At 46.3% G+C, this 22411-nt stretch overlaps 1 protein-coding gene across 4 annotated transcripts in view; it reads right to left on the bottom strand.

The window, feature by feature from the left end:
* The window catches only part of LOC144124716 (cytochrome P450 2H2-like), a 46481-nt gene that overhangs the window by 17722 nt on the left and 6348 nt on the right, over positions 1-22411 (bottom strand). Inside the window, exons 1-5 of one of the 4 annotated variants that reach the window (XM_077657565.1) lie at positions 18536-18593; positions 12061-12238; positions 9092-9351; positions 7239-7363; positions 2552-2658 (exon numbers count right to left, since the gene is read on the bottom strand). In XM_077657565.1, the coding sequence (XP_077513691.1) occupies positions 2552-2658; positions 7239-7363; positions 9092-9333 (474 nt within the window). In that variant the 5' untranslated portion in view covers positions 9334-9351; positions 12061-12238; positions 18536-18593. Of the gene's footprint in view, positions 1-2551; positions 2659-7238; positions 7364-9091; positions 9352-12060; positions 12239-18535; positions 18594-22411 lie in introns of those variants that run through there. The other 3 variants (XM_077657564.1, XM_077657566.1, XM_077657567.1) reach the window with 3 other exon arrangements.

The raw sequence follows: 22411 nt of genomic DNA, 5'->3' as shown, positions 1-22411 counted from the left end.
CATTACCATAACGCCTATTGAACAGATGTGGCCGGCGAGTAATGTGGCCTGGATAATGCGTGATCGAGAAAACAGGAAATAATGTTGTATTTAGCTTTTTCGGTTACGAAGCAAGGCGAAATTTCTTGTGGCGTTTACGCATCGTCCTGGCAATCACGTTAAAAGTCATTGGCTGCCAAAAATTTTCAGCCAAAATATTTGCTTTCTAGCAAACTTAAGCTTCAGTTCGTATTCATACCGCATCTGAGGCTGTTTCTTGAGCTGTGTGTTTATGGTAGAACACCGGCCGGACCAACACCACACTCTTGTGAAGTTTTTGGAGTTACGGGGCCACAAGTTCGAGCAAGACTTCAAAAGGCGTCAATTATTCTTGCGGCCTACCTCCATCTGCAAGGCTTACAGATTTCAACCGAAAAGTGCTGGCTTGTTGCTTTTACACGCTAGAACATGCCGCTTTACACCGTATGCATAAATGGCACAACAACACCCTACGCAAAGAGTCATCGGTTTCTGGGAGTAATCATCGAGCGAAACCTATCATAGACCCCCCCCCCCCCCCCTATTTCAATAATGAAAAAGAGACCGCAGCGATTTCTCACGTTCTCGCCTTTCTTGGGGGAAAGTCGTGGGGAGCTTTAGTGCGGTCGATGATGCAGCTCTACAACGCCTCATTCATGGGATTTCTTCGTTACAGCTTCCCTGCACTAGGAAATATCTAAGAACCAACATACGAAGTCTGCAAAGCGTTCAAGCTCAAGCTCTCCGCACTTGCCTAAGATTGCCGAAATTCGCCTCTACGGCCGCATATATACTCCTCGCCTAGGAACATCTTATCCCTACCTACCTAACAGTTCACGCACTGAGGGCACATTTTCGATACCATATCCTGGTTTCCCTCTCACTATCTTGCCAGTCTACCTATTACCAGGGCGTGCCCGTCGTTTAAAAACGCTATTGATGCACATCGCACCATTCTGCCGTCCCAGTTCACACCCGCCTCTAGAGCGTCCTCGCCACTTTGGAGCCTGCACAATACCCGTGTGCTTCTTTCAATGCCTGGCATCAAGTAGAAGATCGATTTATCGCCGACAGGACTAAACCAAGTCACTCTTGAATATTTCCATGAGCACAATGCAAACCGCGTGCACGTCTACACCAACGGATCAGTGAACCCTACCAGTTCTTCGGCCCAGTGGTCACGCCCGCAAGGACTACTGAAATTAGATTTAGGATAACTCACCAGGCTTCTTCGACGGGTGCAGAACTCACTGCTCTTCGTGTCGCCATTGTGCACATCAATCAGCAGCGCCCTCAGCAGTTGCCTATTTTCACCCATTCAAAAGCTGCCCTCCAAGGCTTACAAGGTTCTCTTCGTCGTGGAGCTCACGAACAACTGGTCGGGGAAATCCGACAACTACATCACTTTGCCATAAATAAAGGGCACACCATTATCTATCAATGGCTGCCGAGCCACAGCGGCATAGCAGGCAATCGCTGCGCGGATGAGATCGTGCGAACTGCTCACCATGACTGCTAGATTTTGGGCCCGATGCTCTTTTAGAGATCAGACGCAGCGGGCAGGCTTTGCACTCTTGCGCGGGACATAACGCTTGCCGCGTGGAATTCGGGCCAATTTTCTAATTCACTTTTAAAAGCCTTGGGCCCAGAAGCTCTGGCTTCCATCCGGCCTACCACGACGTGAAGAAACTTTGCTGTGTCGCCTGTGGCTTGGTGTTGCTTTCACCAACAATTAATCGTTCTTAATCCTAATGCATGATGCCCTGCATGTGCCATCTGCGGGAATAACGAGACTTCATCCCACATTCTTTGTGACTGCCCTGCCTATAGCGCCGAAAGGCAGTCACTCTGCCTTCCCCTGGAGCGTCTAGATCCACGCCCACTGACAGAAATGAAGATTCTCGGCCACTGGCCGCGGCGATCGCCGGCGGTAAAGGCCTCCAAGGCTCCGAGGCTCCGCTTTTTACGAACTTCTGACCTGCACGATAGAATGTGACTTTTACGAACGCTGAATTTTCATAGTGTCTCTCCTTTCTCGTTTATTTTTCATCCCAACATTTCTTCCCCCCACCCCCGTGTAGGCTGGCAAACCGACTATTCTTCCGGTTAACCTCCCTGCCTTTCCTTTTCTTCCATCTCCTCTCCTCCTCCTCCTTATAAAGTTTTGGTATGTATCCGATGTGATTTCGAAACTATATAGCGTTCACAAGGCTGCGAATTCAACAGGAGAGCTGAAAGACGAAAGAGTGTGCAGGGGGCTGACCGTTTTATCTACATACGTAGCCCGAAACAGATATTAAGCCTCAAATATTGCGCGAATAGGCAGTAATTTTGCCTTCTACACCCTGCCGACACTTCGCCACCTATTCCGTAAGCCAAAGGGACACTTTTCTGCATTTTCCAAGCGCACCAGCACCATTTGAAGCATAGTGCGCCAGGAAGCAAATGACAGTGCCAATACAATCGCACTCTGCAAGGAGTTGTATACATCGGGTGCCCAAGATTAAACTTGCTACCGCAGCATAATACTCACAGCAATGGCCTCCTTCATGGCGGTTTTGCCAAACCCCACGTTGCGCAGCGCCTTGACAGAGAAGCGGCGATTGTCGACCCAGGGCTGCCCTCCATACCTTGCGAAACCTGCACATGTTTAATGCCTCCTTTAAGGAAGCATTCGTGCCATTGTTCTTCCAGTAGCATAATCGTTTGCTTTTACATTCGTAGTCGTTATTCTTCTAGTGGTGTAAATGCAGTACTCTTTTCATTGTATTTTTTAGTACTGTGGCTGACGCCCCTCCTGCTAGGGCCTAAATATGGACTGGAGTATGCCAAAGTAAAACTAAATCAGCACAAAAAATTTCATGAGCAGCGGTTCCGCACAGCAAAGGCAGGGTTCATTTCTTGGGAGTATAGAGTTACGATTCACGACTTATCTTACGCATAGCATTGCATTGTAACTTTGTGAAGAAGTATCTGTTGCGCCAACCAATGCCTAACAGGAAAAAGAGGCAAATCTGAATGATTCATTATGGCGAACTCTCCTGAACAGATTTTTGTTTAAGAATGGATACAAATGGCGCAATAAGAAACGCGAAGCCATGTATGTAAAACCCCGTGAAGATAAGGCCAACTGTGGTTTTTCTGGGTCCGCGCAATATCCGGGCAGTGACGGCACAAAGACACGTTATCTCCTGAGAGGTATTGGATTTTTCCCCGGATCGTTCTCAGGCTAGCAAAAAGAGTAAAATCAACGCAAAACCTATACCTCCTTATTAGAACTGGTACACGAGTCCAGTTGCGACGATCTTCAGGACAGCCATTGAAAACTTCTTTCTGTGAACCCGCCCACCCCTCATGTAAATCCGCTGTCCAAGGGCATTTGACTACCAAATAAATGAATAAAATTCCATACAGATCTGTCCAAAAAAAAGGTTTTTAAAAAGATTAATGCAGTTGAAGGACTGAAAAAGTTGCGTGCACGAATCACACGCGACGAGCGCTCCTTCCTAACTTCATATCGTTACCACTTTTAGTTAGGACAACGCGGATTTTAAAGACGATTCCTAAGTATTGAACTACTTCCACTGAACAAAGATAGCAACTACGTCGTCAATGAGTAATGATAGCGAAGCCTTTAAGAGTTGGGATGTTTCGTCTTACTTTCCATTCTTTCAAGGCCGGTCTGGGTTAGTTCAAATACACTAAAGTACGCTTGCGCCGCGGCGGTTCAGTGGCTTTGGTCAGCAGCCTGCGATCCCATATCCGTGTGTACGATCCCGGCTGCGGCGGCTGTTTTCGCTGGACGCGAAGTACAAAAAAAATCTTTTCTGTTGCGCGGTGTCAGCGCACGTTACAAAATCCCAGGTGGTCCAAATTAATCCGGAGTGCTCCACTTCGGCGTCCCTCACAACGCCACTACGGGACTTTAAACCCCTAAGTCCACTGATGTAGGCTTCCATTATGCGTACATAACTCACAACTTTATGCGTACATGCCTCACAGTTTCATCTGCAAGACATTTATGGGAGAGATGCATCTGTAGTAAAACAGCGCGAACAACGTAGGACATGATGAAGGAGGACACAGGACGGGCGCTGACTCTCAACTAAAGTTTATTAGGCAACACCTGGTGTTTATAAAGAAAAAAACCACATAGACAAAGTACATGACATGTCACACTAAAAGCGATAAAACAAGAGGCAGAGATGCATACGACGCTCAAATGCCACCAAGAAAGGCTATCTCTTTGTCACAAAGAATGACTGACGGTTTGCTGACACAACTGGCCTCTTGACTGATATAAAAGGCTTCCATTAATTCCCGCGTGGTCTGTTCACTGTGCGTATAAAGCACCTTCGTGCTACGCCAGATGGCCGTGCATTTTTTCTTTTTCTTTTTCATTAACTCACACTTTTTGCAGTGCCTGACCAAGTAAGAAAGTTCATTGTCATTTTCCAGATTATTTTTGTGCTCCTGTAACCTTTTATTTAGGCATCGTCCTGTCTGCCCAATGTACTGGGCTCCGCAGGAGAGTGGAATTTTGTACACAACTCCTTTGCGACAAGCGACGAGCTTGTTCCTGTGCTCGGTGCCACAACCTTTCCTTTTTCTCGACCGTTCCTTCTCCCTTTGGATCGCCGGACACAACTGTTTCAGTTTGTTGGGAGCTGATATTGCTACATTAACCTTATATCTATTTGCCACATTTTTTAGCCCATGGGTGATACGATGTAGATAAGGAAGAATAGCAACTTTTTCTTTTTTTCTTGTTGGTTGTTACGTGTATGCTGAGTGTCCTGCTGTTTCACCCACTTGAGCAAACGAGAGCAGGCGTCGCTTACCGTAAAACTTGGGTACCCGGCAAGCCTAATTCTGGATAGCTGAGATTGGAAACTGTCGCTGAGAGAATGGTGACAGGATTTTGTCAAGGAATTACGGAGGCAGGAACTAATAATACCATTTTTTACAATTTTGGAATGACCTGAGAGGGAACTAAGGAGCGGTGTTGTAGATCTGGGGTTATACTTCCAGCAGACATGATCGGGACTGAATCGCAGGCGCAAATCTAAGAACTGCAACTCTTCCTCGGAAGGTGCCTCGAAGGTGAATTCCAGCCCTGCTCCTCATTTTCTGAAAACCTTCAAAATGTCAGCCATGCGCGTTGTTAAGCGATCGCGTACAGTAAACACCAGGTAGTCGTCCACATACCTAACGGTCTTTAGGTGCATTCCCGATAGTTCCCTCTCGAGGCACTGCAAAAAGTGTGAGGTACTGAAAAAGAAAAAGAAAAAATGCACGGCCATCTGGCGTAGCACGAAGGTGCTTTATATGCACAGTGAACAGACCACGCGGGAATTAATGGAAGCCTTTTATATCAGTCAACAGGCCAGTGGTGTCAGCAAACCGTCAGTCATTCTTTGTGACAAAGAGATAGCCTTTCTTGGTGGCATTTGAGCGCCGTATGCATCTCTGGCTCTTGTTTTATCGCTTTTAGTGTGACATGTCATGTACTTTGTCTATGTGGTTTTTTTTCTTTATAAACACCAGGTGTTGCCTAATAAACTTTAGGTGAGAGTCAGCGCCCGTCCTGTGTCCTCCTTCATCTTGTCCTACGTTGTTCGCGCTGTTTTACTAAAGATGCATCTATACCAACTCACCCAAATGAACGTTCTACTTATGGGAGAGGTTACGTTTCCTGGTAGCATTTTTCAGCATGATTAGTAACAAGAAGTACTTGAGAAACCTTATTTCGAATTCATGATTTGAATCGATTCTTTGCTTCCACGTACTCTTATTACCACATTCTAGTGCGGAAGCACTACTTAACACTGTGCCAACCAAGAATCTTGTGTGAAGCCTCGGAGTAACTCGAATAAGCTCGGGCTAGTTTGGAGGAGCGTCGCGCCAGCTGTAGCCAATGGGGAGGTAACCTTGAGGGTGACCTTGGCCAAGCCTAGCATAGCAGTACCTCATGCACAAATGAAATAAATATTGCCAGGACTGGGTTTCGAACCCGTGGCTGCGCTAACAGATCAGCTTCGCTGGCCACTGCCCGAGAGCACTATGCTATCGCCCCAGCCGATCACGCCTCGTGTTGGACTGGAACACAACCTGGCGTGGTCATTGCACACCGTCGCCTTCATCAACTTCCATCTGCGGCGCAAACAGATCAGATCCAGTTGACCTTGACAATAGCTGAACCTGAGTCTAATAGCGTCGCGAGACGTGCCGCATGTCCGACATTCTCGTACAAAAAATATTAAATATTGAAAAATAGTAAGATGCCGTTTAAAAATATTGAGAGTAATGGTCCTTTCGTCTGGTGTGTAACAATACCTTTCTTTTAATGTATTTCCGTCGATCGCATCGGTCGAGCAGTTAATACTGCTGTAGGAAACGACTACGGAACGCGTTTGACGATGCCAAGAACGCTAATAGCAAAAAAAAATTTCAAGACTGCAGTCGGGTGATCCGCGCTAGCAACGACTGTTATTCTGATATCTTACACTATATCAAAAATTTACGTTTCTGCTCAGAAGTGCTTTTGACTAAAATTGATTGATATCACCCCCCCCCCCCCCCCCCCCGTAATGAGCCAACCAGGCTAAACGCATGCTCTTGCACGTCTATTCCGTTTAACAACGTGAAAACCCTACACTTTTTTATGTATCTAATGGTTTATTGACCACTACTTAATATTTGCAGGTGTGCACACCTGCACTCACGGCTGCTGATGTTGACAGGCTGCGGCAGTGATTTAGGTGATAATACGAATATTTAAGCCCCAATATAAAAGATGTGAGCCGCCGAGATTCGGACACTTACATGTGAAAATTTACGCAAGTACTAGCAGGGATGCGGAGTGGTATTAGCCACATCTCAGTGCACATGAGGCACAGATTACGATGCGTAGCAGCCTGACCTCACTTGTGTATTCATTTTATTTTGTGCACAAGCTGCTGCTACCTTGTCAGGCTTCATAACGCTCATTCGTTCCAGTAATTATGCATGCACGACTGCTCACCATTGAGCACGGAAAAAGATGAGACGCTAAACTACGAGGAAAAGTAATCGTACTTAAAGTACATTGTGCTGTACAAGAAATTAAACTGCCGAAGCGTGAAATAGAATTTAAGCCATTGGAATAAGAAGCCAGATCTAGGAACAGCAGTAACCGATTCTTGAGGTGCATCTGTTTCTATGTGAGAGTGAGAACTCACCGATGTCGACTGCGTCGCTGAAGATCCAGGTTCGAGAACGAAACAGGATGTCCTTGTGGCTTAGGAATGCCTTGATGGAGTCCAAGTCGTTGAGTATTATGTTTTCGGAACAGCCAGCCTTGACTCTGTGCACGTAATAGGTCATTCACCAGGATAGTGAATTTCGAATGTCATATATGGCCAACAAGCCCACGAGGAATGTCAAGATTGTTAATCGACACCAGTGCACGAGACTCGCGTGTGCTCCTTAGCAACGCGAGAGCTAAGCAAAACTTTCTGACTTTCCTTAGGGCAGGTAAAACTAATTTGTGGGAATGTTCGCGAACACTCGATAAGATTACTGCAGGAATGCATCTGCCTTCGCTTTCTCATCACGACCTCCTCCCCCCATCATGAACTGCCGCAGCGGCTCAGCCGATATGTGTTGGTCTGTTCAGCACGAGTTTAAGGGTGTTCCCAGGGGAGCTCCGATGAAAGATAACATTTCTTACTACAGCTATCTTCTTTTTATTCTTCTGACTCCTTCTCACCTTAATTCGTTCTGCCAAGCACATTTCAAAATTTCATTCTATTGTCTTCCTTCAGCTCACTTGTGTCAAGAAAATTTCGTGCTCCGACATAAAACCGCAGCCGTGAAGCACCCCGCATCCTGCGAATGCGCCCGTGAAATGCATTCCTGCATAACAAGGAAACCTACAAAATAGAAGCAGCCGCAGCCGATTAGCACTGCCGATCTGCCGTTTTTTTTTTTTCTGAGAAAGAAATCAATTAATGCACAGGCTTTCCTGGAGCTCAAAGGATCTAGTAGCACGAGGGAAACATTCCAGGTCACGCGTTCTTCGACGTGAAGAACTGACGACACCGCGCATTTTTCAGAAATACCATCCTCTGCCCAGCTCCATCGCTTTCTAATTCGAAGCCGGTGAACGCGGCATACTTATAACGGCACCCTCGATGACTGCTTGCCCCGGAAAAAGGGCCTTATGAATAAGCACCTTACGCAGCATCTGAACCACGTTGAGCTATTCTCAACAGCAAAGAAGCGACAGCGAAGATTGAAATGGTAGTTTAAACGCCGGCTAGATGGTTAATTGATGCCAAATACTGACGGAACAAGACGCATAGATTATGGTAATTACTCAGGTGCAAAGTCGCTTCTATTCAAACGCAAACGACCATTCTGGCTGCTGCGCTAGGGAAATATGCAAGCATACAGTACAGCGCACCATGAAGAAAATTTTAATTTCTGTTATTATAATTCCCTTTCGGTCCACGTCTGCCCAACTAGATAGAAATATAACCGCTCGAGAACAAAATTAGATTACTCTACGGAACATTGCATTCACACGAAGCCTTGAAACAAAAAATCCTGCAGAATTTTTTTAGCTACCGTATAATCTTAGTAATGACTGCAATAATTAAACTTCTATGCGCTTAGTGCAACCGACACCGAAGGTTCACTCAAAGCAGTCAGCCATACGGTTGTATGACCTCGAAAGTTTGTCAGCACTTGAAATTGTGCCTTGTAAGAACATCCTGCATCTATATTATGCTTGTGCTAACCCCTCTTTGCTTGTTGCTCTTTATTCAATGGAACATGCATCGCTCACAAAGCATTATTGCGGGGAATACAGAGGTTTATAGAAAATGTCCACAGTATTATGCCTACCACATCACGGGCGTAAGCGAGTCTTTCAGGATAAAATAATTAGTTCTTCACTTTTTCATTATTCATAAATTTGGCTCATAGAAACGCATTCTTCTGCGCGTCCAACAATGTCCTGTTCTGGGAGCTATGGCAGAATCGTTCGTTCTCTGCGGCCTTCTCCTCTTCCAAGGCAGGGTGCATTTACCTTATCACGGGTCCGTAAGTTCGGGACCAAGCGAAAGCCCTCTGGGGACACAACCCACCAAGAAGGGTTGTGAGGTCCCCCATGAGAGGAAAACCAGGCGGTCCTGGAGGCAACCTCTTCCCTTCTGGAATCTTCCGTAGCTTTTCGGTCTCAAAACGGTGGCGCAGTTCACAAAACAGCCATGCCAGCACCAACAGCGGCACGCTTGCAATGGCTGCAGCCAACGCCAGCTCCATCGTCATCGTCGTCAACTTGTGTCACTGCGAAAACAGCGGCGAAAGTACAGGTTTGATGTTTTTCATTCCACAGCTGGCGAGCGCCTGCATGCGGCCGCCACTGAATTCTGTGCAAGATTCATTGGCCGTTATTTTTCACCCATTTCATAGTGCAATGGCAATTATTGTTTATGGGCGTTAACTTTGTGTAGTTATCTGTTTCTAGCTTCATTTCGTCCGTAATTTCATTGGCATTCATTTTTTATCACGGGGTTTATTCTACCTCGACAGAATCAAGACATGACAGCATTTTTCTTCATGAACGCTCCGACTTCGCACTGAGGAAAGGGAACAATGCCAACACAAAATCAATACAAATCAAATGTGATGGCAGTGACCTGAAAGGTGCTATTGAGCGTTCATGCCGTGCTTATTACCACGCCAGTGAAGAACAAGACCACTCCGGCAGTGGAGCAGCAGCGCTCCCTGGATGTGATTGCGGACGCTTCTACCGACTGGGCAGCTCGGATTGGAACCTGTTTTACTGCTCCGTCCTCCAGTTCACTGTTTTGCCATTAACTCATGGAACTTACTAAAAAAAGCACAATAACTCTATACTGGTTAATTTCCTCTCTGTCGGCTATCTGAAATTTAAAAAGCATTGTTGATAGCTTGATGAGAGCATCATTAGACCTCAAACAGCCCAGGGAGCATGCTGGCTTTCTGAAAGAATAGTCGACGATACACAGTATCAATGTCGTCAGTCAGGTTCTACAGAAATGTGGAAAACACAACAGGTGTACTCTAAATGTCTTTAGGACGCTACGAAAGACATTTACTTCAGTGTAAACATCGTCAGGCATGTACACGTCGCATAGAAAGACGTTGATGGTTTATTGTTTATGGGGGTTTAACGTCCCAAAGCGACTCCGGCTGTGAGAGATGCCGTAGTGAAGGGCTCCGGAAATTTCGACCACCTGGGGTTCTTTAACGTGCACTGATATCGCACAGTACACGGGCCTTTAGAATTTCGCCTCCATCGAAATTCGACCGCCGCAGCCTGGATCGAACCCGCGTCTTTCGGGCCAGCAGCTGAGCGCCGTAACCACTAAGCCACCGCGGCGGGTGAAAGACGTTGAGGTGCGTAAATATATAGTTAGAAGGAAAGTACTTCAGTTTCACCATGCGTAATCCACCACATTAAATCCCAGTTTCCTTTTTTCTAATCTCGAATCAAGACGTCGCATCGTTGGGGTTGTGCCTTTTTCGAGTTGTATCCCACGCCGCTTCATATTCTATTCATTACACCAGCCCACCACCTATCAAGCCGCACCGGACAATTCCAAAGACGTCAATGCTTCCTCAGCGCAGACTTTCGGAAAACCGCTCGGGATATAAGCATAAACATAACATAAACAGCGTAAATCCATTGTCGTCTAAATAACGCTCAGCCATTCAACAGATTATTTGCATCTCGCTACCGAACCCCGAGGCCATGAGCAGCATGTACAGGGCTGAATGTTGGCTTATTTCGGCTTCCTAATACACCTTGACACTTCAGTGGAACTGTTGACACAGTTTAGACTCAGATAATTTCTTTCTTGCAGGCTTCAGAGTGAGAAGAGACCCTCATGGTCATTACTTACTCTTCAAGGAGATATTAAACGGCAAATAAGAAAGTGGATACCGCATTATTTATACCGGGTGTTTCAAATTGTTGAATACAGACTTTTCATAGAAAAGGCGTTAGTGATACGACAGAGCGGTTTGTACTGGTTTATTCTATAGCATAGCGGAGGTTATGCACGTGATAGAGTTCTATAAATATGCAATTAGCTAAATTTGCCTAATCAACTTTTTATCTTTGAATTTAGGAGCTAAGATTACATTGCGAAATCGAAGACTGCCAAGAATGAACGTGAACAGAGTTTTAAAATTTCTTTAATCGGCAATGTGGTTTCATACATTGAACGTCAAAGCTCGTTGAGTTGGCTTTCCTGCCTAGCATATTTATGAAATCATGTCGCTACTCGTAGTTGCAAAAATCACTTTAAAAATTTCTTAATTTTTAAAATACACAAACCGGTTCTTTATTCGCTGCATCAAAGTGCGAACGACGACGTTTTAAAAATATGCAATGCGGAAAAATGAACTCGTATTTTTGAATGAATGCGTATTTTTGAAGTCCGATATTTCGAACCACACTGCCGGTTAAGAAAATTTAAAAACGTAGCTAAGCTTCAATCTTGCCAGCCTCCAATCGTGCAATATTATCTTGGCCAATAAAATCAAAAATAAAATAGTTGATTACTTAAATTTCGTTAATTCATCATTGAATTATTGACCTGTAGCAGGTACATAATGTCTGCCATGCTGTAGAATGCACCTGCGCATATCAGATTGTATCTCCTAAGCCTTTTGAAAGAAAAATCTGTATATAAAAATTTTAAACAAATGGTATAAAGGTTTATAGCGAGAAACGCCGGGGAGCTAGGCAATTAGGCTGGAAAACTGCTTCCACCACTGTGTAACTTTGTATATGTAATCTGTGCAACGCATGCTCAGCATTTAGACCTGTGTACAGTAGCTATTTGGACGGCAGTTTCAAGGAGTTCCATTTAATAATGTACCGCATTCAAAAACCAAAAACATCGTAGAATGGAGTGAAACATTTAACCACCCCCTACCCCCAACGCCCCTCCCCCCCCCCCAAAAAAAAAAAAAGCTGAGAGTGAGAGAAGGCGACATTCATACCGCACTATTTTCTCTGGACACTGAAGAGGATGCAGGCGTACTTCGCACCGACAGCAAACCAGGACTTCTTTATCCGTGAGGACTGCACACAGCGCGCACCACCGGAAAGCGCCAGCTAACGGTTGTACGAATTTATTTGAAGTGCCGCAGCAACCTGAGTCTTTAGTGCCATCCACACCTGGGCAGCAATGTATGACAAGCGAAGCGTGTTTTCGGTGCGAAGTACTGGTTCGCTGAAATTTACAACGAGAGCACGGTGAAAACAAAACACACAAAGGGCCCACAAATCTGTAATTGTCTGCCTCAGTGTCATGAACAGATGGTTCAGGCGCGGCATTGAAGTAAATTAATTACGTGGACAGAGAGTATGTTTGTCTCAAAAGCATTTTTTAATCGCAGTACATGTCTGTAGTATCATAAATCAGGAACATGGAATGTTCGAAATCAAGGAATGTTCGAGCGTTTCGTTTTAACAGGACGTCACGTGCACTCTGTCGCGAGAACTGTTTTCGCAAATATAAACAAGATAGCAGGGTAATGAATATGTTTGCACCAATAATTAATGCCCACGCTTTCCACGAACCGGCCCCATGTATATCCTATCACTGGACAGTCGTCTCGGTAATATGTCTAGCAGTGAATTCCAGAGGCAAAGCAATAAAACAAAATACTCCGATATTTTTTTCAATTTCAATTAGTTTTTTTTTCCTCATTCGCGCTCCTCTGCCTGTGACGCATCTGAAGCTCTGTGCGTGTTTTGCACTGAGCTTTGGAACGAAAAATGGTAAGGGTAAACTTAAGAGGCAGGAAGACCGGCGTACGGGTCGGGAAGCAAATATGAGCTGGTGATATAGGAGCCGAAATAGAGAAGAGGAACTGAGCATCGGAACGGCATGTATTGCCAAAGGAAAATAGCCGATGAACACTTCGCGTAACGGAGTGGATTTTAAGAGCTTGTAAATCTTGCAGGAGTTGACAGGAAATCAAGTGAGTCGATTAGATTAGGAACTTTACTGGTATGGGTCACAGCTGCTAGCGCAGTACGAGGTCACGGAGAGAATCAAGGGAAAAGGCCTTAGTCCCGTGGTGGACATAGTTGGGCCTCTGATAATAATCAAAAGGTTACGGCAGAGCAACCCTTCATAACCTTCCCACTGGAGGTCAAGAAATCTGCAGCAATTTTCTGTGCAGTTTGGCACAGCCACATTTTCCACGGAACATTTCATACGAAACTTCGGGCCGAAGAATTGTGAATGCGGCTCATTCACCTCTCCAAACAATGGGAAATCATGCGGGCTATCACTCAACCTCCGCGGATGACAATAAAGCGCGTGACGGTATCCGCGTTTCGATTCTTCTTTAATCTTTTTATAATGCTACTGGTCACGAAACACTGTGCGCACCTACCATACAGGCGTCTATAAATTCATTGTATTGCTAGTTCAGTGCTTTCAGACTGCACTAAAAACAGTCTTCTTAGTTGTTTATTACCAGTTTTTTTATGATTACTAATTTTTGAACAGCTATCTGCTCCGACGCGAAGAAAATTCATGTAATTAAAGGAATGATTTGCGACCAATTTGCGGCGATGGGGATCCCATCTATATTATTTATTGGAAAACCTTTATAGGGTGTTCTTTTTTGATATCTACACTTCATGAACTCAACTGTACTAAGCGATATTCCTGCTATTCCGTCGGCGTCGGAAACAAAATTCTGCTCGGTCTTTCTCCATACATCCTATGCGGTAATATAACGCATCCCTCTCTGGTATGTAAAAACAACCGCACCAGTATTAAAGCGCCAATCTACCTGCTGCTCGGCTAAGCGCTGAATAATATGAGGCATGAGGCACCGCCAGTCGCTTATCGTAACTCCGCCTTAAATCACTTCCGCTGTTAAAATTATTGAACTAAAACGGCCGTTTTGAATAAAATACCGTGTAATGAAGAAAACACTCTAGAAATACATTCAGTTTTTTTTCCGTTTGACGGCTGCAGTCTGTGAGCAAGCTGAATATACGAGTCTTATCAGATGTCGAATTTACGGTAGTTTTGGATATATACTTGTGTACAGCCATGGAGCGCTTCTGTGAGATCATCGTGTGGAAGATGCAATAGGTCACCACAGGTGGCGTACTAGTAAACTGAGTAATTTTCCTAACGAACAGCCGAGCTCGGGTTCTTCGCGCGGCAACGTATTGCCTTGCAAATGTTCGCTGTGCAGACTCGATATGGATAAGGATAGACTATGGCGAAGCAGTTCTTCGCGCGACGACTGCAAAAGGGTCGCTCAGCGTCTCCTATCATCCAAGAGTCGTTTCTCCGCCCACTCAATAACCGCGGCTTTTTTTTTTTTTAGAGCAATCGGTCACAGCCGGCACCATCGTTCAGATGCCGCCGCCGGCAGGCCAGTCTCTTGATTCTCGCTCAGTTGGACGCGAAGTCAGAGTACTGTTCGTCTGTGTGTTTCCAGGAAGAGCAACGACCCCGAAAACAATATACTGATCACCCAACACTCGAAGGACACGTGTATTTTATAGCTGTTGTGGTGTCGTCGCCCCATCCGCATGATCAGCCCGTAACGCACAGAGGATCCTCCTCGCAAGCGCATGGGAACACTTGTGTCACACTATCGGTCGGCGAAACCTTGTGCGGTGCCGATCAGCTTTTAGCCGCTCGCAGGTCTGGCAGGCTACCAATACCAAGCAGTATAAAGCAGCCCTCGAAGCAGATAGCGCACTTGTCTTTTTGATCGACATAGGTCGACAAGGTCGCGGAATCAGATCACGGCCGCGACCGCCGCATTTTGAAAGTGGCGAAATGAAAAACACATTCGTGGGCTTTGAGATTTTTTTACGTGCTAAAGAACCATAGGTACACGAATGTAATCCAGGACCCTCCGATGCGGTGTCTCTCATCGCCCGTGTAAGATGCCCACAAAAGATTTCGGAACATAAATATTACAACGAGACCTAATTCCTGAGCAACCTGAGCATGTAGAGACTTATCTACTAATGGGTGCGCTTTGTAGTTCTTTGCTCTACCGGCACAATGATTGGCTCTGCTTTTGGATAGCGAGAAAATCAACGTTTCTCTTTATTTACTGTATTTCCGAAAACTTTTGTCGGCACCTAGCCGCTATGGAACGTTAAACTCCAACTGTCATATCATATTTTAAGTAAAAGAAAGCCATATTACCCCCAAAATACCACAATTAACCACGTATGTTATATTCTTACACCACCACCGTCACGTTCCAGCAATCGGGTGGGACTCTGCGTGAAAATAGGACACGTTTTTAAGGTGTCGTTAGGTTGAATGGCAGCTGGGGCGGTTTCATTTTGCCTCCTGGGGAGTGACTAAATGCAACATTGCGAACTTTTAAATTTTGTTAAATTTTGCTGTGCTCCTATGCAACTGAGCTTTTCATATTAGGTGAGCATGGTGCCAGACGGATAAGGAATATTTTTGCACTATTTGTCTTTTGATGTCTGCGAATAAAAAATAATGACGATGATTTGAAAATGTGTGTCGCATTTTGCCCCACTCCTACTGCAATTGTCCCTCATCTTTCACACATTACGAAAAAATCCATTCATTCACTCATGGCCAGATTTTACGAAGCACTTCTTATCACAGAACCAGTGTGGATTTAGGGAAAACTGTAGCGCTGTCAAAGAGTTATACTCAAAAACGGCTCAAAAGCAAATTGCAATAACTGGGTACTTTACCAAAGCCAGGCGTTATGAACAATACCAACAAATTATTAATAGGCTAGAAAAATGAATTTTGAGGACTACTCGTTCGCGGCTGAGGAATTATTTAACTAATCGCTAACGATCAGTAAAATTAAATGGGAAATAAAGCAAATTACAGACAATCCGGTATGCAGAACGCCAGGTGTCATCACTGTGACCATTGCTATTTAATTTTTATATTGTCACTAAGAACACGAAGCTAGCAGTCGCGCGGGACGGAGCGTTTGCGCTAGGCCAGCTGCCACTAAATCTCTCTGCCATCGTTCATCGGGCCTCATTCTTCAGCTGGCCGCCACGCAACATTTGGCGTGAGGTGCGGAGTATCATCCCCATCGTGGTCCTGGAGCTTCGCGTCCTCCGTCAACCGTAGTCGTCAGCTGTGAGTTCTTGATCCGCGCCGTCCGGCCGTGCCCCAGCCTGCCAGGCCCGAACCGACCTCACCGTTGCTCCCCCGCCCCGACCACCTGACACGATGAATTTAGCGGACGCATGGCCAGACCTTCCGACCCTACCGACCCGAGACGCCACCCACCTGCGAGTACACAGCCCCCATGCTTATGCCGTTAGGCTTGTCCAAGAGCTTCAGCCGAAGGCTCCTGGCGACCTGCGGCCCGGAAGCTTCGTGGACCAGGACTCATTCGCCCGTATCTTTCATCGTCGTGGCCAGCACTTTACCACCTTGCCACTTTAGCTGTATTATCCTCTTAACCTCTGCCCGTTCTTCTGTCATCAACAAACGCATGCTATCAGACGCGTTCGTGCTGCTGCGGCTTAGCATCGTTAACTTTGACGTGGTCCAGCAGTTTTGTGGTAGCCAGCGGCACCGGCCATACACAGCAGGCTAACGCGAACATGCTGACCACCGGCCCTGAAGGTCAGATGCGTTTTCACGAGAGGTTAAAAAACACACAGGACTGTTACGAATGTGTACTGCGAATGTTTAAGCCTTAGTTTAGAGCACACAACGTCTTGGCGCTTTGCCAAGTTCGCCGATAGTGCCGCGCCGTGCACCATTGTGCCTAATTCATCATTTAAAAGAGAACTCAAGCAAAACTTTTGGGTCGATACTCCCATCACTTTCCTTCTCCAAACTTCGCACAACTGCGGCCAGGCAAATATTTCGCTTTAATTCCACATGTACAAACATGCTCGAGAACAGAAACAGAATACGTGGAAAGGATAGGGCCTACCTTGTCCCCTTAAAGGGGGAGCTGGTGATCGGAGTGGAATTCCTTATTTTTTGTGGTAGAGCAATGAAATTTGACATGGTTATTGAGTGGTGTGCTGAATGACTAAATACCGAGTTTCATTGATACACCTTAAATACTTTTGACAATACAAATTTTTATTTGCACCCAACTTGCAGGAAGCCTGGCGTGACAAAAAAACGTGGTGGAAGCCCATAATTGCTTTTATATTTTAGCCAAATGAACAGTTCATGCAGTGACATTCTTCAAATTTGTTTATCATCCTTATTTCGTTTTTTACTCAGGACATTATATCCATGTTTGAAAAATGCGGTCGCTATCAACATGACAATTTAGCTTAACAGTAAAAAAATGATAGTTATTAAAAATATAGGAATGTCACAACATAGAACCTTTTCTAAGAAATACAGTGCAACAAACCCCATGCAAATCCCACAAGGCATAGTTCTATGCTTTCTGCAAGCAGGACAGTGGGCTCAAAACTCACTTCCGAGAAAACTGGCTCTAAAGTTTTGCAAGCACTGCAGATTTATTAGAAAGCACCAGAGCTGTACACATGCAGCGATGGCGCAGAGGTACAGCGTCCGCCTCGCGTGCAAGAGGACCGGGGTTCGAAACCCGGTGCCGAGCAATTCTCCACCGGGTTTGTAAAAAAACAGGCCTGGGGTGTGGCCTGATCTCGGTGACCAGAACCGACAACGCACTCCCTCACCTGAACAGGATTTGGCCACCCTGGTGCATTACTTGGCCACAACCTTCCATGAACAAACCAATTAACCCTCGGCCCTCAGTCCACAGCGGCTGCGGAGCAACTGACCAAGACGGCGGTCAGACCTGTGACACCGCGGAGGGTGCTAATAATCTCTCGCTCCGGACGGGCCGCCATTGGAATATGAGCCTGGCAACGTTTCTAGCAGAGCTGTCGGAGGAACTAGCGGGCATTAAATGGGATGTCATACGGCTTACTGAAGTTAGGAGGACAGGTGAGGCGTATACAGTACTAAAGGACGGGCACATGCTGTGCTATCGCGGATTAGCGGGTGGACGAGAACTAGGTGTGGGATTCCTCATTAATCGGAATACAACTGGCAACGTAGAGGAGTTCTATAGTATCAACGAAAGCGTGGCAGCTATCGTAATTGGGCTTAATAAGAGGTACAAGCTGAAGGTGGTGCAAGCCTACGCGCCTGCATTTAGTCATGAAGAACAGACTCTTGAAAGCTACTATGAAGAAGTGGAATCGGCAATGAACAAAGTAAAAACACAGTACACTGTACTGATGGGCGACTTCAATGCGAAAATGGGCAAGAAGCAGGCTGGCGACCAGGCGGTAGGTGGCTATGGGATATGTTCTAGGAATAGCAGGGGAGAGCTATAAGTGTAGTTCGCAGATAGAAATATTTACGCATCATGAATACGTTCTTCCGCAAACGAGAGAAGGGGAAGTGAACCTGGAAGAGCCCTAATAGTGAGGCTAAAATTGAAATTTACTTCCTAATGCGCTCACCCTGGTATCGTTCAGGATGTGGAGGTCCTCGAAAAGGTGCGTTCTAGCGACCACAGAATGGTAACGTCTCGAATCAGCTTAGACCTGAAGAGGGAACGGAAGAAGCTAGTAAAGAGGAAGTCCATTAACGAGTTAGCGCTAAGAGGGAAAATATAGGAATTCAGGATATCGCTGCAGAACAGATATTCAGCTTTAACTGAGGAAGACGACCTTAATGTACAGCAGTGAGCAAAAGTGGAAAGACCACGGCTCCGGGCGCGGGAGCGGTTGCGGGGACGCACCGCGGCGCTGCTATCTCGCACCGCACGCTCGCTGCGAGAGTGCCCCGAGTGACGTCAAACTTCACCCTCGCTCTCGCACGGGTGCTTATCCCGCTTGATAAATTTCTAGTGCTGCGTTCGGCTACTCTGCAGCTGACCGTCGCAACGAATGGGAGCAAGCATCGCAAAGTTCCTGGGTTCCGTTTTCGGCGCGCCTTGACGGCTACGCGTCGATGCCGTGCCTGTATCGGCATGCTGTTGGAAGGCACGCGCGGCTTCCCCTCGACTCCCGAATCCCTAGGCAGTGACGAATACATCGAGGCGTAAAATGCAAGGCACTGTGGATCCTCGCCTCGAACACCGCCTTCAAATAAGCATTAAGAATGTTCAGAGGCTCTTTATTGCAGTAATAAATAAAGGATTTGTACGTACATTTATCTAATACTTGGTAAAGTTGCTATTAACTGGAATTACATCAGCAGCTTGTAGGAAACGGAGGTAGAGCATCTGTAGAACACAGAGTTCTATTACACCAAGCTTTGCGATGCTTGCTCTCCTTCGTCGCGACCGTCAGCTGCAGAGTAGCCGGACGCCGCACTATAAATTTATCAAGCCTGATAAACACCCACGCGACAGCGAGGGTGAAGTTTGACGTCACTCGGGGCACTCCCGCAGCGAGCGTGCGGCGCGAGATAGCAGCGCCGCGGACAGCCGCTCCCGCGCCCGGAGCCGTGGTCTCTCCACTTTTGCTCACGGCTGTACATGCAATGAACGATAATCTGGCAGCTATCATTACGGAGTTCGCAGTAGACATAGGCGGTAGGACGGTTCGACAGGATACTGGCAAGCTATCTCAGGAGACGAAAGATCTGATTAAGAAAAGTCAAAGCATGAAGACAGAATAGTAATAGCAGACCTATCGAAGTTAATAAACAAGCGCGAGGTAGCCGACATAAGGAAGTTTAACATGTAGATAATCGATCATGCTCTAAAGAACGGAGGTAGCCTAAAAGCGTGAAGAGGAAACTTGGCATAGGTAAAAACCAGATGTATGCGTTAAGATACAAGGAGGGCACTGTCATTAGTAATATGGATAAGATAGTTAAAGTAGCCGAAAACTTTTATGCAAATCTATACAGTAGCCAATGCAATCAGAATGCTAATGATGGAGACAGTAACGCATAGCAATGCGTCATCCCGCCAGTAACGAAGGAGGAAATAAAGAAAGCTTTAGGATCAATGCAAAGTGGAAAAGCAGCTGGTGAGGATCAGGTAACAGCAGATCTGTTGAAAGACTGATGGGAGATTCTGCTAGAAAAACTAGCCACCCTATATACGCACTGACCTCGACCATACCAAAAGCTTGGGAGAACGCAAATATAATCTTAATTCATAAGAAAGGAGACGCCAAAGACTAGAAATATTACAGACCGATCAGCTTACTGTCCGTTGTCTACAAGGGATTTACTAAGGTAATGGCTAATAGAGTCAGGGCAACCTTAGACTTTAATCAACCAAATGATCAGACAGGCTTTTGTAAAGTATATTCCACAATGGATACCATTCACGCTATCCATCAGATGATAGAGAAATGTGCAGAATATAACCAACCCCTATATGCAACATTCATTGATTATGAGAAACCATTTCATTATGAGGAAGCATTTGATGGAAAAAGTAAGCAAATTGCACTCATTCATTCATCACAGTAATGTGTATGTTCATGTCTCAAGCTCGTCTACTTTTAAAATGCGCCGCTGCAGCCGCAATATGCTGCTTGAGTTCTTCAGGATAATGCGCAAGGCATGGAATCTCTGCAACCCGTTTGTTTTTAAGAACGCACGCTTATTTATGACGATACTGTTCCCTTTTTGTCCTTCAAGATATGGGCGCCAAGCTCTGGTGAACAGGTTCGCAATCTGCCTAGTAAGTTTTGCATGACTTTTGTCAGCGCGAGTATCGGCGTACGTACCAGGTTTCAGGCAGCGTATTCTTGAAGGCGCTTGTTTAATAGCGGGTCCAAGAATAAACGCTGCAATATTCTTTTGTTGGGATCCCTGTGTAAGGAGCATTGAATGTGCATTTTATGTGCATTACTCAATGCATATATGTAGCACAATTATTCGCAGTCTTTTGCTCCACTGCAAAAAGGAATGCCATAGAGACATCAGTATTAGCAGTAGGTATTCAGTGCAGAGGGAGGGTGCCCCAGGGGTTATGGGTCTTTATTCTAAAGTTTTATGCAAACTTGCGTAAGGGTTCATTGTAAAGACATGGGAGAGGTCTTTGCCCTGCAGTGGGTGTAGTCAGGCTGATGATGATGCGTATTTAATGAAACGATGACGTCAGCGCTATGGCCCATTGGTTATCGTCTTCGTCTGCTGACCCGAAAGATGCAGGTTCTATGCTGGCTTCGGCGGTCGCAGTTTGATGGAGGCGAAACGCTGGAGGCCCGTTGTGAGGGTAAAGACTGCATTGTATGGATTTCCTCATGTTATACGGTACAATAAATAAACGAGGCGGCATGTTGGAAAAAAAACTCTGGTATGTCTTGAGAACAAACGATCTAAGAAGGCGCAAAAAAATGAAAAAAAAACACGCGCGAGAGGCAAAGCAGAGTGCCCAAAAAGTCGAAAGAAAGGTTCACTAAAGTTTCAGTGTTCCAGTGTTTAGCCTGGTAGGTGGCGCGCCGGGTGAGGAGCGAGATTTTGCTCGTGGCGCCGTCGGAGGAGGACGCTTTTTTCGGAGCTCCTGCGACTTCGTCCGAAGCTAAGTGCTTTTTGGTATTTGCTCTTGTACATGCTGTAGAGGCGGTAGTTTTAAACCGTGTTAAGGGTAGGAAGGCTAGCGGAAGTGTGTGTGCCGAAGGTTTTGTGTAGGAATTTTGGCGGGGTTTTACGTTGCGTAGTCGGCCGGACGATGGGTCGGCAAGCTGGGAAAGTCAAGGTGGACGGGAAGCTAGTGCAGTGCCAGAAGTGCGACCGTTGGTGCTATTTAGACAAGACCTAGTTCAGGAGCTTAGCCCAGGCAAATGGGGCTAGCTTCGCATGCAAGCTATGTAAGCGTTTTGAGGAGGCCGTTCGGACGTTTAAAGGGGAATGGGCAGTTAGTATTAAGGAACTCAAAGGGCCCCTGAATGGAACGAGAGGAACGGATTAGGCTAGAAACTCAGGTCACCGGGCAGCTTAAGAAGGGGGGGGGGGGGGTAATGCCGACCTGTTGAAGAGAATTGCGGGCGAGCTGAAATAGGAGCGGGAAAAGCGGGCCCAGCTAGAAGAGCAGGTAGAAGCGCTCAAGTCGCGGCCGGCAGGGCACCCCGATTCGGAGCGTAGTCAGGGGGGAACGAGGCTCGTCGATCCCACAGTGCTGTAGCGCAGCAGGCTTTGAGTGGGGAAGACAGAGAGATAAAAACGGGCACGGTGGCGCGCGACAGTAGCGTACGGCGGCGGCAGAGACAGCTAGTGCGATCCGGAGGGCAACAGTCGCAGTCAGGAAGAGAACGGTTAGAGCGCAGGAGGGTTCTGGTAGTCGGTGACTCGAAAGTAGCGAGGATTGAGGGAGGCGTTTTGACGACAGTGAAGGCGGACAGGCGGGTGCAGGTGGAGGCCCAGTCAGG

This window comes from Amblyomma americanum, chromosome 3 (assembly GCF_052857255.1).
Source record: "Amblyomma americanum isolate KBUSLIRL-KWMA chromosome 3, ASM5285725v1, whole genome shotgun sequence".
Taxonomy (NCBI): Eukaryota; Metazoa; Arthropoda; class Arachnida; order Ixodida; family Ixodidae; genus Amblyomma; species Amblyomma americanum.
This window is presented reverse-complemented; position numbering and strand designations above follow the sequence as displayed.